Raw genomic sequence first — 12,934 nt, 5'->3', positions numbered from 1 at the left:
CAAAAAAAACTATTTTCAACCCATTTTTGATCCAAAACACCTTTAAAACCTTGTTTAATCAATTTATGACCTTAAAAAACCGCCCCAAAACCCACAATCAATCTAATCTTAACTCCCTTCATCATACGAGACCATTTGACGTAAAACTCGATCATTTTAGTTACCGAAATCGTCGTCAATGATAACATTCTCTCTCTCAGATGGAATCTAGCGACCCCCCTCTCATCTCCACTGAAAAAGAACTAAAAAAAAGAGAAAATTTTGGTATGGTACAAAAATATAATATTTAAAAATTATAGGGACCGATTACGTAATAGTTTAAAAGGATGGGGGACTAAGATAAATTTTTCAAATAAATTGTAGAGCCGTCACCTATATTAGCCGTATTTTTCACTTAATCCCTCTTTCTTTGAATTCAACCCTCACAGAAAAAATACCTGCTCCAATTTGAGCTAAAAAAGGCTTAATTGTGCACAAAAAAAAAAAGAAGAAGTTTAGTGATCAAATTAAAATGTTTTAAAAATTTCACTATTATAATCTATAATAAATTATGATGAGAGAATGAATAAAAAAAAAATGCAGTATAAAAAGCCACACACTTTGTATATTTTGTTAATTTATTGTATCTGGGATCATGTATGTTAGCTAACTTCATTGGTTAAATTATTAAATATAATTATTTTGCAAAATTTTGATATAAAAGTTCAGTCACACTTCGAAACAACATGGATTACAAAAATAGCTGTGAATATTTATCACATGTACAGACGATTAGCTAGTTAGATCTAAGTTGATAACAGAGACAAAAAAATAAAAAAAATTAAGGGAAGAACTTGGCATTGCGAAGCTCTACAATCCCAAGTCCAAGGTATGGCCTCTTTGTTCCTTTTCTATTGGCATAAGAAAAGATATTAAGATTTATTTTTATATCAACATATTAAAATATAAAAAAATAATTAATTTAAAAAAACTCAAAAAATTACAAAACTGAAGTTCAACGACATCGCAAAAAACTCTCATAATCTCAATATCGACCATGGCCGAAGATGAGTACACAGAATGCTAGTGCTGCCTTTTGAAAGAACATAGGGTCTTTAATTCAGCTAGGATTTTTTCAAGTTCCACGATCGTGTTCTCCCTATATTTTTGCTTCGATTTCTCAGCAAAACCTTTCTCGTAATCCAAATATGACAAAGCAAGAGACAATGACCCACCAAATTGTTCCCTCACACCAAATCGGGCCTTGATTTTTTGGTCATCAACTAGGTATAGTCCTAGAATTTTGCTCCATTCTTAACATTAGCTACCCTCCATGCATAATCCTTAGTCGATGCAACAACCCCTTTGTTGTGTTCTCCGCTGGTTTCTTTATATGTTCCATTTTTGTCTACATAATAATTCCCATTTCACCTAAGATCAATTAAAATCATATAGGAACCATACTAGAACTACCACCTCATCTTTGCCAGTTCTTCAATGGGTTCACTTCCTTCTCCTCCCCAAACAACAACACCATCTTCATCGCCGGAATCTTCTCCTTCTAGCTATATGGTCTATGCCTCATTCTGCCACAAGAATGTTTCCAATTGGATAGAATGTTACAATCCATCAAATAACACATGGAGTTATGTTAGCTCAGTTCCTAACCTGATTGAAAACCATGTCTTGAAAGGTTTTGCAATGGTTACATTAGGCGATTCAATTTACATAATTGGAGGATTATTATGTCGCAGGGTGCAAGCTCCTAACAGTATCGATGAGTCTGACGAATTTATCGACGTCGGTATTGAGGTGCTACCATCGGTTCTTCGCTACAATGTTTGTTCTAACCAATGGTCTCAAAGTGCACCCTTAGGCGAGCCACGGTACGATTTTGCTTGTGCTATATGCGAGAATAAAATTTACGTGGCAGGAGGCAAGTCCAGTTTGGCAAGTAGAAGGGGAATTTCTTGTGCCGAGGTATATGATCCAACCCTTAATGCGTGGAGCCCTCTGCCGAGTATGAGCACATTGAGGTACAAAAGTGTAGGTGTGACGTGGCGAGGTAAAATCCATGTGGTAGGGGGGTTTGCCATGAGAAGGGACTCCGATAAGACGGTGCCGTTTATAACCGAAAGGAGCTCCGCTGAAGTGTACGATCCCCGAACAGGAAAGTGGGATCTAGTGGCAGGAATGTGGCAATTAGATGTGCCTCCTAATCAAATTGTGGAAGTTGACGGGAGCCTGTTTAGCTCCGGTGATTGCTTCAAAGCATGGAAAGGTTACATTGAAGCCTATGATGGGAAGCTCAATATATGGAATGTTGTTGATGGATCACATTTGCAAACTCTCAACTCACCAATTTCACCTTCAGATGACAACAATGAAAATTGGCCACCAACCCAACGAATATACCTCACTATGGCACCAATTGGGACTCGATTATTTTTCCTGGCAGGCTATAGGAAGGCTGGGGAATCGTCACGTATAATGTCCACGGCCCTTATTTTTGACACTACAGCAACTAGACGTGCATGGGCGAGCTCTGAGCCCATGGAAGAGGAGGGGGTGAAGGAACTTTGTAGCCATTGTTGCGTAGTTAGAATTTCTGAAACGACAGTAGCAAGTGAAGTGACAATCTAATGCTAGTCATGCTTGTATTACATGAAAGCCGAATCGAATGTAATGCGTACACACACAACTGGAATTAATTGAATAATTCATGCACTTGCAGAAGTCCATGATACTCTTTACTTGAGTGGAAAACATCTCTGTGCTTAATCTGTCTTTGCTGGGATGCTCCACTTGTGACTCGAGTGCATGATTTTGGTTAGATTGGGATGACCAAATAAGACAAGTCTTGTACAAGTATGTGTCTTTTCTTAAGAGTTATTGATGTATGAAAAAGAGGCATTTATAGTATTAATTTAGAGAATTAGAAGCCATGCTAATCAATAGGCAGCACTTTTCCTCTCAAAGTCGTAACTCACCTAATTTTCTAACCCCAAATGGGTGTGTGGCCTTCGCCACTACAAACATGTCTACTCTATCCAAGATTCAATAGATTAAAGAGTTCCTTTTCAAAGTGCTTCACTGCTGCCAATAATTAGAAACGATCAGGTGTAGGAAATATCTACTTGAAAGAGTTATTAAATGACTCAAATAGATAACAAGATTTTATTTAAAATTATATGTATGTATGTATGCACACAAAACAATTATTTTATTTAAAATAATAAGGAGTTGAAGACTTTGACTGCTTGAAAACTCTATCCTCAACGGAAAGATAATCATGGACTCTTATAATGATATGGATCTTGACCTGTCTGTAAATATATGCTTGTAATTATCATCAAGTCACAACTTAAAAAAAAAAAAATCAGGCTAAAAAACTTTATCCCTACTTCTCTCTATTATTGAGAGAAAATAAATTTTTTGATTTTGCACATAGAACAACAATATGATTATTGCTTAGAGACAAGAAAAGCTACCATCATGAATTCATATATGTTTTTTTAAAATTAATTACTTCCAATGTGAAAAGTATTATAGTTAAATATCTAGAATTACATATTAAACTAAATTAATTTTTACATTGTTGAACCTTTCATGTTTTTCAATTTAAATATTATTGGGTTAAGATGATTCTTTAACATGGTATCAGAGCCTTGATGACCAAGCGGTCACAAGTTCGAATCTTACAAATTTCTATTTATTTGATAAAAATTAAGCACAAGGTAATGTAGGCATGTGCAAGTTTCAAGCTCAAATAGCAAGTTTCAAGCCCAAAGAGCTTTCACTTGAGGGAGTGTGTTAGAGAATAATATAAATTATATCTTGGACCTTACCTACAATTTAAGCTATTGGATTGAGATGGTTCTTTAACAATTGTTAACCCTAATTGTATGGATTCAAATTTTATTTTAGTGATTTTATTTTATTATTCTGTTGCTCATTAGAATAATAAAATAAATAAATATGTAAATAGTAACGCTTTAATTTATATGTCTCCTTGCCGCAATGGTACAAGATAGAAATTTTATTTGCAAAGCTTTTCTTAAACTCATACACATTGATTTGACAAATTAAATAACATGTTATTTGGCAAATCAATTCCTATGTTTGAATATATTTTTTTGAGGGTATTGATTTGAATTTCATTTGAAATTCAAATCATAAAAAATGAAAAAAAAAATAGAAAGTCTTCTGATTTGCTATCGTAATTCAAGGTAAAAAAATATTATTGTGAAAAAACCCTTATTTCTTTTCTCTCAAAACCCTACAACCGTTGCTTACTATTGCTTTTTTTATTTTTTTGTGTGCATTCAAAGTGTTTGGGGAAAAGGATACTACTCAAGACAAAATCAAAACTTAAAGATAGTCAGTCGTGGAAAGATATGGAGGAAGATCATAGGTCGAGCTTTTGGGTGAGGAAACGAAGGGTGGGCTTAAGATCGATGAAGGAGTTGGAGAGCCATAAGATATAAGAAAGGTTGGGGGGCTAGAGGGAGGTTGAAGAAGGCTTTAAAAAACACAAAGAAGGAGAGAGAGATAAGATAAGGAGCCAGATCTCCATGTTTTTTGTTTTGAGGTAAAATCAAAGATGAGTACTATAATAAGAAAAGGACAGATGATAGGATTACTTTCATGGCAACGGAGATGATCTGAAGGAATTAAAATTATAAACTAATAAATTATTAGTAAGAATTCATAGGCATTATTTGGTTTAATTGTTTGTTTAGTTTCATCCTAACTATATCAATTTATATATTAATCAAGATTAATTTTTTAAGGTAAAATAATCAAGATGTTAATTCAATTCTATAGGTATTCTAAACAATTATAAACTAATAAATTTTCTTTGGACTCACCAAGTTAATTGGATGATATTGGGTCAACTCCTATACAGTTTAATTTGAAATATAAACTAGGCAAAAATTCGGGTTAAGAAATTTCAAGGTTGATTTGTTGGACTGAATTTAATAACATTCTCAAAAAGTTCATTGTGACCTGGACATTATTTCACATTCTAAAAGAATTTTGAGTTGATCCACAGTATAGTGCAGACCACTCATCTATCATGTTTAGAGATTATCATAATTTCTTTTAGTATTAGGTTTTTTTACAATTAAAACAAGATTTAGAGATAACTAGATACTTGACCCGTGCTTCGCCATGGGTCAAATTATTTTTCCAACAAAAACAATTGTATACACAAGTTTTTTCGACAAGTTTTTTGTAGTTAAAAAAATTAAGTGAAAATAAAATTTTTTATGTATAAATGTAATCAAATAAATCGAGAACTATATAACTTAATAAATGGAAAAAAAAAACATAAATGATAACTGAAAATAAAACTATAAAAACCGAGAGACAAGTATAGATCAAGATATTTAATCTCATAAGATGAGATATTTACCCAGTATGAAAATAAAATATCATAGACAATTTGATGAACCCATTCATGGCCTCAAAAAACAAAACAAAAATCATTTCAAAACCCGAAACAAAAAATCTTACCAAGATCAAATATGTTTTTCTTGGCAACCCTTTATGTGAGCTCCCCTCGTCAAAAGAAACAATTTGATACTAATTTCAACTGTTTTTATGGCCGAAATCAATGTCAACAAAAATTTTCTCTTTCTAGCACCAGATTCTGGTGACTTTCTCTCACCTCTTTTATATTAAAGGCCAGAAAATAAAAAAAAACAAGTTTGAGATCAAAATTGATTTTTCTCTTTTGAAACTGAAAAGACCTAATATCTTCTAGTTTGATGTTGAAAAAATATCTTTAAATACAGTATGAATACACACCTCAAGTTATATTTTATATGTGTTCTTTGTTTATCGCAACAATACCTATATAGTATCTGACTAAAAAGCAAGATCAAAATAACCACGCCTTTTTTTTTTCTTTGAATGCTTTGACCTCGTACATGTAGTGAGAAATGCTACAAAACCTAGGCTTTAGCATCGAACATAATACCAAGGCTATCATGATCATTGGATGCGCTATTCATTCAAAATCAATGATTCCCGTTGCCATTATTGATATTGTACTCCTACTCAAGCCATACCATAACATGATAGTTTCTGCCTGTACAAGTTATAAATGCTGCCTCTCTAAAAATAGAAAGAGATGGTTGGCTCAAATTCATAATTATGTTTTGCTTTGCCTGCATGGCTATCGAAATCGATCCAGTTATCTGTTCAAGAAAAATAAACTTACACTCATATCCTTGTTTCCCTCTTGTTTACTAAATATAGCAGGAGTTTAGTGCTTCAAAAACCGCACAAGTTTTTTTTAGTTAGCAGAAAACAGTCCAGATTTACATTTTTGCGTCAACCAAATGATGCTGCCTCCCAAATTGGACCCCTATGGCTATCATCTGCCTAGCACTGTTCCATTTCCACACAAGAAAAAGGAAAAAGAAAAGAAAAGTAGAGAGAATTATACTTCGTGCTTTAGCCTCTGCCAAGACATGTTAACTCAAACCTGGACAAGCTTGGAAGAGAAGCCCAAATGGTCAAGATCTTCTTCACAAAGCAGAACACACATAAAACCCCATCTGACCCACCCCCAAAACCTTTTTGTAGTGTAAAAAGGGACCTGGGGTCACCTTCTGGATGTAGGCTATATACCCTATGCATAGGCATGCAAGCCCAGCCCCGAGCCACGACCCTTTATTATCAATTGAGCGATGGCTGGTTCAAAAAGCTTGCCATCAAAAGAAGAGAAAGTGGCATTCCTATGACCACAAGCCAAGAAATTGCAAAAGCTAGTAAAAGATCCTTTCACGTGAGCCCGTAAGATTAGCCTCTATCACAAGCCACCATGCACCCACCTGAGTCACCTGACCCAGATCATGACCATACCAGCCCCACACCCTGACATAGTCCCCCCCTGCACTTGCTGAGGTTCTTCACTCTCTTTTTATCTAGGTTTTTGGCGCTGCGGTTGGGGTTATGTTTTTTAAAAATTAAATTTTTTTATTTTAAATTAATTTTTTTATATCTTTTTATATGCTAATATTAAAAATAAAAAATAAAATTTTAATATATTTTCATTAAATTGTTTTTTAAAAAAACAGTTTGTATCTCTCCTCCACGCGCCACTACTTCTTTGACTCCTCTTCTCGTACGACTGCTAGTCAATTATGCCATACTGTACAAGCAACTGCACGTGCGAATTGTACCATGCACGCATGGGGATTCTACAGTTCTTGATGTTTGACCCACCCACCTACAATGAGCGTTCCCTGAATCAACGGTTAGGATTTGATGGGATCGGAGAAGTGATCTTGACCGTTGATGCGGGGGACAATCTCAAGAAGTCTGATGTCCACATGATGTTGGTTAGAGGTTGGAAAGGCCGACACTAGAAGTTGATATGTCGGATTGTTTTAGGGAAAGGAGAGATTTAACAGCACATCATTAGTAAATTTTTTATAGATTTTTGGGTATGTTTTATTGGTGCCACGTGGAGAGAGTGACATGGATTGACACACGGAAAAGGGGTACAAGAGGGAACCATTGGGCAAGGGAACGTTTGGGAACGCGGCTGCGCTGCGTTCTTAAAAAATTTGATTTTTTTTTATTAAAATTTAATATGATTTATATGTTTTGAATTGTTTTAATGTGTTGATGTCAAAAATAATTTTTAAAAAATAAAAAAAATCATTGGCATGCATTTTAGCACGAAAAGTTATTTGAAAAGCACTCGCAACCACACTGCCAAACACGCTCTTACAGGGTTTGGAAGACACGGACACGTAGCCCGACATGGTGCACGTGGTGGAGTTTTTGAAAAATTTTATTTTTTTTAGTTTTAAATTTTATTTTTTTATCTTCTTTAAGTTATTTTGACATGATAGTATTAAAAATTAAAAAAATATATTTTTATGTATTTTTATGTAAAAAAATACTTTGAAAAAAATATCTATTACAATCCTAAACACACTCCAAGTCTGGAATAAATTTTATTTTTTTCCAAGTGTTTTTTATATAAAAAAAATATTAAATTGATATGTTTTTAGATGATTTTTGAAAATTTTAATATGATAATGATAAAAAAAATCTAAAAAAATATTATATTGATATATTATCAATTGAAAAGCATTTTTGATAAGTATCATGTATTACATTGCTAAACAGACACTAATATAAACATGATTAGTGCAAGGTTATTAAATCGGCCTAGCACCTTACCTATTCTACGGTATGAGTTGGAATTAATTCGGGTTCAATCTAAAACGATGTTATTTTAAGGTGTTTTTTTTAAGGTAGACAATGTTGTTTAAAAAAAAAATAGATTGAATTTTAATCAAATCTTGAATTGAATGACTTGATCAATCAAGTTTAACGTCAAGATTTACTCTTATTTAGTTTAATTTAAAAATAACTTGAGATAGATCTTAGGTTAGTGGATCAGTTAGAGGTTTAATAACATTGGAATAGAATTGTTGTTTTTGCTTAATAAATCTTTGCCAATTCAGCAATTCCTAATACATGATGCCTTGTAGATCCTCATTTATTTTTTGATGGGGGACTTCAGACTGTTTGTTGGTGATAATTGTCTCTTTTAATTGCCACTCTTCCAACATGAAGTTGCATGGGATTCAAGAGAAGAACATGGATTTAATTTTATGCATGCTTTATGTCACCAAATTTAGGAACCGAATTTTGCCAACAACTCAATGTGTAGTTTCATACATTCTTATCACCAATCAGTCATTTGAACAAGAAATACTTGTCAATGCTATTGTGCATCTTCAATTGTCAATTTGTAACGTTCGAATCAAGATAATAACGTAATAAATAACCTTTTTTTAATAATTAAATGTTTTTTCAAACTAGTTTATAAAATATTCTTTCAAATAGTTATATGAAAATTATTTTGAAATGAACTAATTTGGGACCTTTGAAAGAAAAATTTATTTCTAGCGTATCTAAGATTGTAGCGAGAATTGCTTTTAAAAATGTGTTTTTCTAGAAAATGTATTAAAATAATATTTTTTATTTTAAACAAATTTATTTTTAATATCAGCACATTAAAACAGTTAAAAAATCATAAAAATAATTAAAAATTAAAAATATTTAAAACTATTTCAAAAACATGATCCAGCTATAAAAACAAACACGACTTAATATTGAACAAAATCTTCAAAATTATTTGAATTGGATTCAAAATGTATCTCAAAAGGCAACAATAAAAACATTAACATGTTTTCTATTCATAGCCATGAAATTATTGCAAGCAAAGGGAAAGAAGATCAATTATGAGTTGAAGTTGGATTAACAAATCACCATCCTCCTATTTTATTAGGCCGGTTCAGTTCTTTCGTATAAATAAATATAAAACAAAAACATCAATAGATCCTAATGATGAACATGCTAGGCAAATGCCACATAGGACCACAAACCTGCTTTGTTGGAGGACACGTGACCATGTGGATTCTTGGGCTTGTGGTATCTAGCTTTAGTGCGAGTGTAACGTATCTCATATTGTTTTTTAAATTATTTTAGAATTTATTTTTGATATTATTATATTAAAATAATTTAAAATTAGAAAAATTAAAAATACAGTGCAATACCAAAATACATGTTAGGAAACATAAGCTTGTGCTTCCCTTCTCGAAAGAAATAAAGAAATGGATCTTTAGTGAGTACTTTTGTTGTTCCGTGTATCCATCAGTTCCAAGGTAAGGTTAACCTGGGAAACCTGTGTCTTCACCTTCACTGCAATTCTAAACTTGGACCATCTTCCATTTCTCCATTTCCCATATCCTTATAATTTCATAAATACCCCTGCAGGTAGTCCCATGGTCCACTGCCACCTCCCATGCTCCCCCGCAAGTCCACTGCCAAGTCCCATCTCGAGGCCTCCCCAGACGACAATTTCACCATCATGAAATGGGTGCCTATGACCATTTCATTAATACCCACTGCCCCAGATTCCACTGCAGGTTTTGGATTTGCAGAGTCAACATTTGCCCTATTTTATAAATTCTGAGGTCAAGTTTCTTTCATGTGCGTTGTTTGCTTTGTATTTTTACATGAACAAACGATGCATGGTATATAAGAATTTTATTCAAGAATGATGGTGAGAAATTGGATATTGATTCTAATATGTGATTAGACGGATTTAAATGAACTTTCACACGTGAGAGATCATGGAAAATTTATTTATTTTTTGATGTAAGGGATTTAGTTAAGTAAATATCGAATCCATGAGAATTAATTCTTCTGGTGTGCATGATAAAACTCTAGAGTTAAATATCTGACCACCGGACCAATTATATATATATTTTTTCAAAAGGGTTACCAAGAACGAAGATAAGATCGAATTCTAAATCATTTTTTTTTCCATGAGAAGTCTTGGCCCAAGAAAAGAAGATGGTGCCCACAAGAAATGAGGCGCTTAGCTTGATGCTCTCAGAGTTTTTAATATTCAATTAAAAAAATGCAAGCTCAAACAGAATTTCTTGTGTTGGGATCCAAATGTGCAAAAACCAATAAAGGAGAAGTTTTTTTTGGAGCATGGCCACGCCATAACTGAGCTCCTTTTCCTTTTAAATTTGTATGTTAATCAGTCTAGAACGCTTTTGTTACAATGTGTTGTTGATGGCAGGAACAAGATGTGCTCAATGGGCCTGAACAGTTTGGTTAGGATGCCCTCAGAGCAGTGGATAGGAGCTCGATCACATCTTTTTAAGCTTGCATGTTATGTGTCTTTTTTATCGTATTAAAGGCATGCATAAAGATAGTGAATGATAAATGTTAGCCATGATTGTGAAATTTCTGGCCAATAAAGTTGTGTGAAGTTTGTCGAAATTTCTATTTAGATCAAAAGCCATGCATAATTGATGGGGAACTCTACCAATGATGCTCGGCCTTTAATGCATTGTGCTAGAAAAAAAGGAGGAAAATAATAAAAAGAAAGAACTGGGCTAAATTTATTCGATAGGGTGTCGAGGGTAACTGCCGATCGATATCTAAAATTCTGCCTCGTCAAATCTCTGAAATTATAGCTATAGGTTTGCTTCAAGTTAACTACAAACCAGTGCTCCATCTCCATCTACAAACCATTGCAAGATAGAATTTCAAGGACTCTTTCCGGGTTGATATAAAAAAGGACCTTTTTAGGAAGAAAATGGGTAGCTTTTGATATCATGTTAGCTTCTACTTTTTAAAACATTTTCAAATTATTTTTTTATCTCAAAAGGTATAAATTAATGATTTTTCAAATATTTTGATGTAAAAAATAAAAGAAAATTTAATTTTAATATATTTTTATTTGAATTTAAAAAAAAAACATTAATTTTATATATATTATGTTAACGATCACACTAGTACAAACCAAAATAATTTTGAGCCATTAGATTTTTGTGCATGGTGAAATCCCCCCCCCCCTAAATTCTTTTTATTTTTGTCGCCAGAAATTTATTTAACCTGATTTAATTTTCATAGCAATGGCACTATGAACATGATAACATTACACTTATTTAATCTCTAATATTCAATGTTGTTAGAGATTCGGAAATCATTCAAAATACAACAGCAGATGAGCACAGCAGGCATCTAATTGACAAAACGAATGAGAAGATTAAACTAGATCCTAAAAAAAATAAAATTGTGACTTGCAATGAGATGACTTGAATTCAGCTTAAGTTCTTTTATCATGATCAAAAACGTCAAAGGCAAATAAATTCACATTTTCTTAGCAATAGGTCAATTGGGGGTAGGGAGTGTGTGGCCAATTTCTTGTGATAAAGAAAGATATACGATCACTCCATCACAAATAGTGATCATGAACTCAATTTCTATTTTTATCATCAATCATCAATCATCAATTTTTAAAAATAAAAAATAAAAAAACAACTACAAATATAGTTTTTGATACAATCATATTTGTAGAAACAAAAAATTATGAGCATTCGAGTGAGAATCTGACACAATTAGATAAGGATTTGATTCAATCAGATTATATAGATGGCCTAACATATAATTTTTTGGACTAGTTAAACAAGTTTAGATTCAAAAGGAGGTTTGAAAGCACAATACTAGTTTGTTACCTTAAAATTACAATAATAGAAGTTATGACTGTGGGAGAAGACTTAATTTTTTCCAAATGATTCTATAAATAACTTTTCTATGCCTCGCCTATCAAACTGTTAGATATTTTGAAATTGAGTTTTAAGCCCGGATACTATTGTTTGGATCAATTTTGTTATTTTTCCTATTTGTTTTTGGATTTTATGTTTTAATTCAAACTTTTATTTTTTTTCTTTATACTTTTGGATTTATAGTTAATTCCTAATAGATATAGGGTTTTTTAGTCTATTTAAATGTCATATAAACCTGTTAGAGAAGACATTCATTATATATTTTATTTTCAAAGAATAAGATTTTAAATTTAGAGCTTATACTTTCAACCCCTTTTACTAATTAAATTGTCTATGTTTTTATTTAACTTTTTTTTCTCATTAAATTATCTGTATTTTCCCGTGTTTCTTTTTGCTGTCATATTAGCTTTTTTATATAACTTCAAATGTTAAAACAATAAATAAAACATTTAATTTCATGCCATCTGGCATGCTCTTTACAGGTAGAAATTTCAAGTTCGCCTCTTGCTTTTTTTTGTCAGAAACAATTATGGTATTAAGGCCAACTTCAGCAAATCTGAAAATCACTTTTTGATCGATTTTAGGTAGGCAATTCATATCGAATTCAGATTTCTTGAGAAATTCCATCGTCCTCCTCTTGAATTTGAACCTAAAATAACAATCTTGGAACTCGAAAACCTCATGTTGCTTTGCTTGTGTAATTTATTTTACTGCTGTAACTCTGCAGACCACCACAAAAAGGACAAGAAACACCCAATGTGAAAGGCCACAGTACACTTCCAAGTCTTGGTTATATAAACTGAAAAGTCAATTTCAACTACCAAAACAAC

The 12,934-nt window shown here is 32.6% G+C and overlaps 1 protein-coding gene across 1 annotated transcript; it reads left to right on the top strand.

Moving 5' to 3' along the window:
- Window positions 1-1,272: 1,272 nt before the first annotated feature.
- Window positions 1,273-2,622, top strand: LOC112327141 (uncharacterized). Its single transcript, XM_024598620.2, has one exon. It carries the CDS (start codon window positions 1,477-1,479, stop codon window positions 2,620-2,622), a length of 1,146 nt encoding a protein of 381 aa, XP_024454388.1. The 5' UTR covers window positions 1,273-1,476.
- The last annotated feature ends 10,312 nt before the right edge of the window (window positions 2,623-12,934 follow it).

Source organism: Populus trichocarpa, chromosome 4 (genome assembly GCF_000002775.5).
Source record: "Populus trichocarpa isolate Nisqually-1 chromosome 4, P.trichocarpa_v4.1, whole genome shotgun sequence".
NCBI lineage: Eukaryota > Viridiplantae > Streptophyta > Magnoliopsida > Malpighiales > Salicaceae > Populus > Populus trichocarpa.
Note: the sequence above shows the minus strand (reverse complement) of the source record. Positions and strands in the feature narration are given on the sequence as shown.

Bases quoted from the DNA above. Each gene is read 5' to 3' on its own strand.
- LOC112327141 (XM_024598620.2), top strand. From the start codon at position 1,477: ATGGGTTCACTTCCTTCTCCTCCCCAAACAACAACACCATCTTCATCG.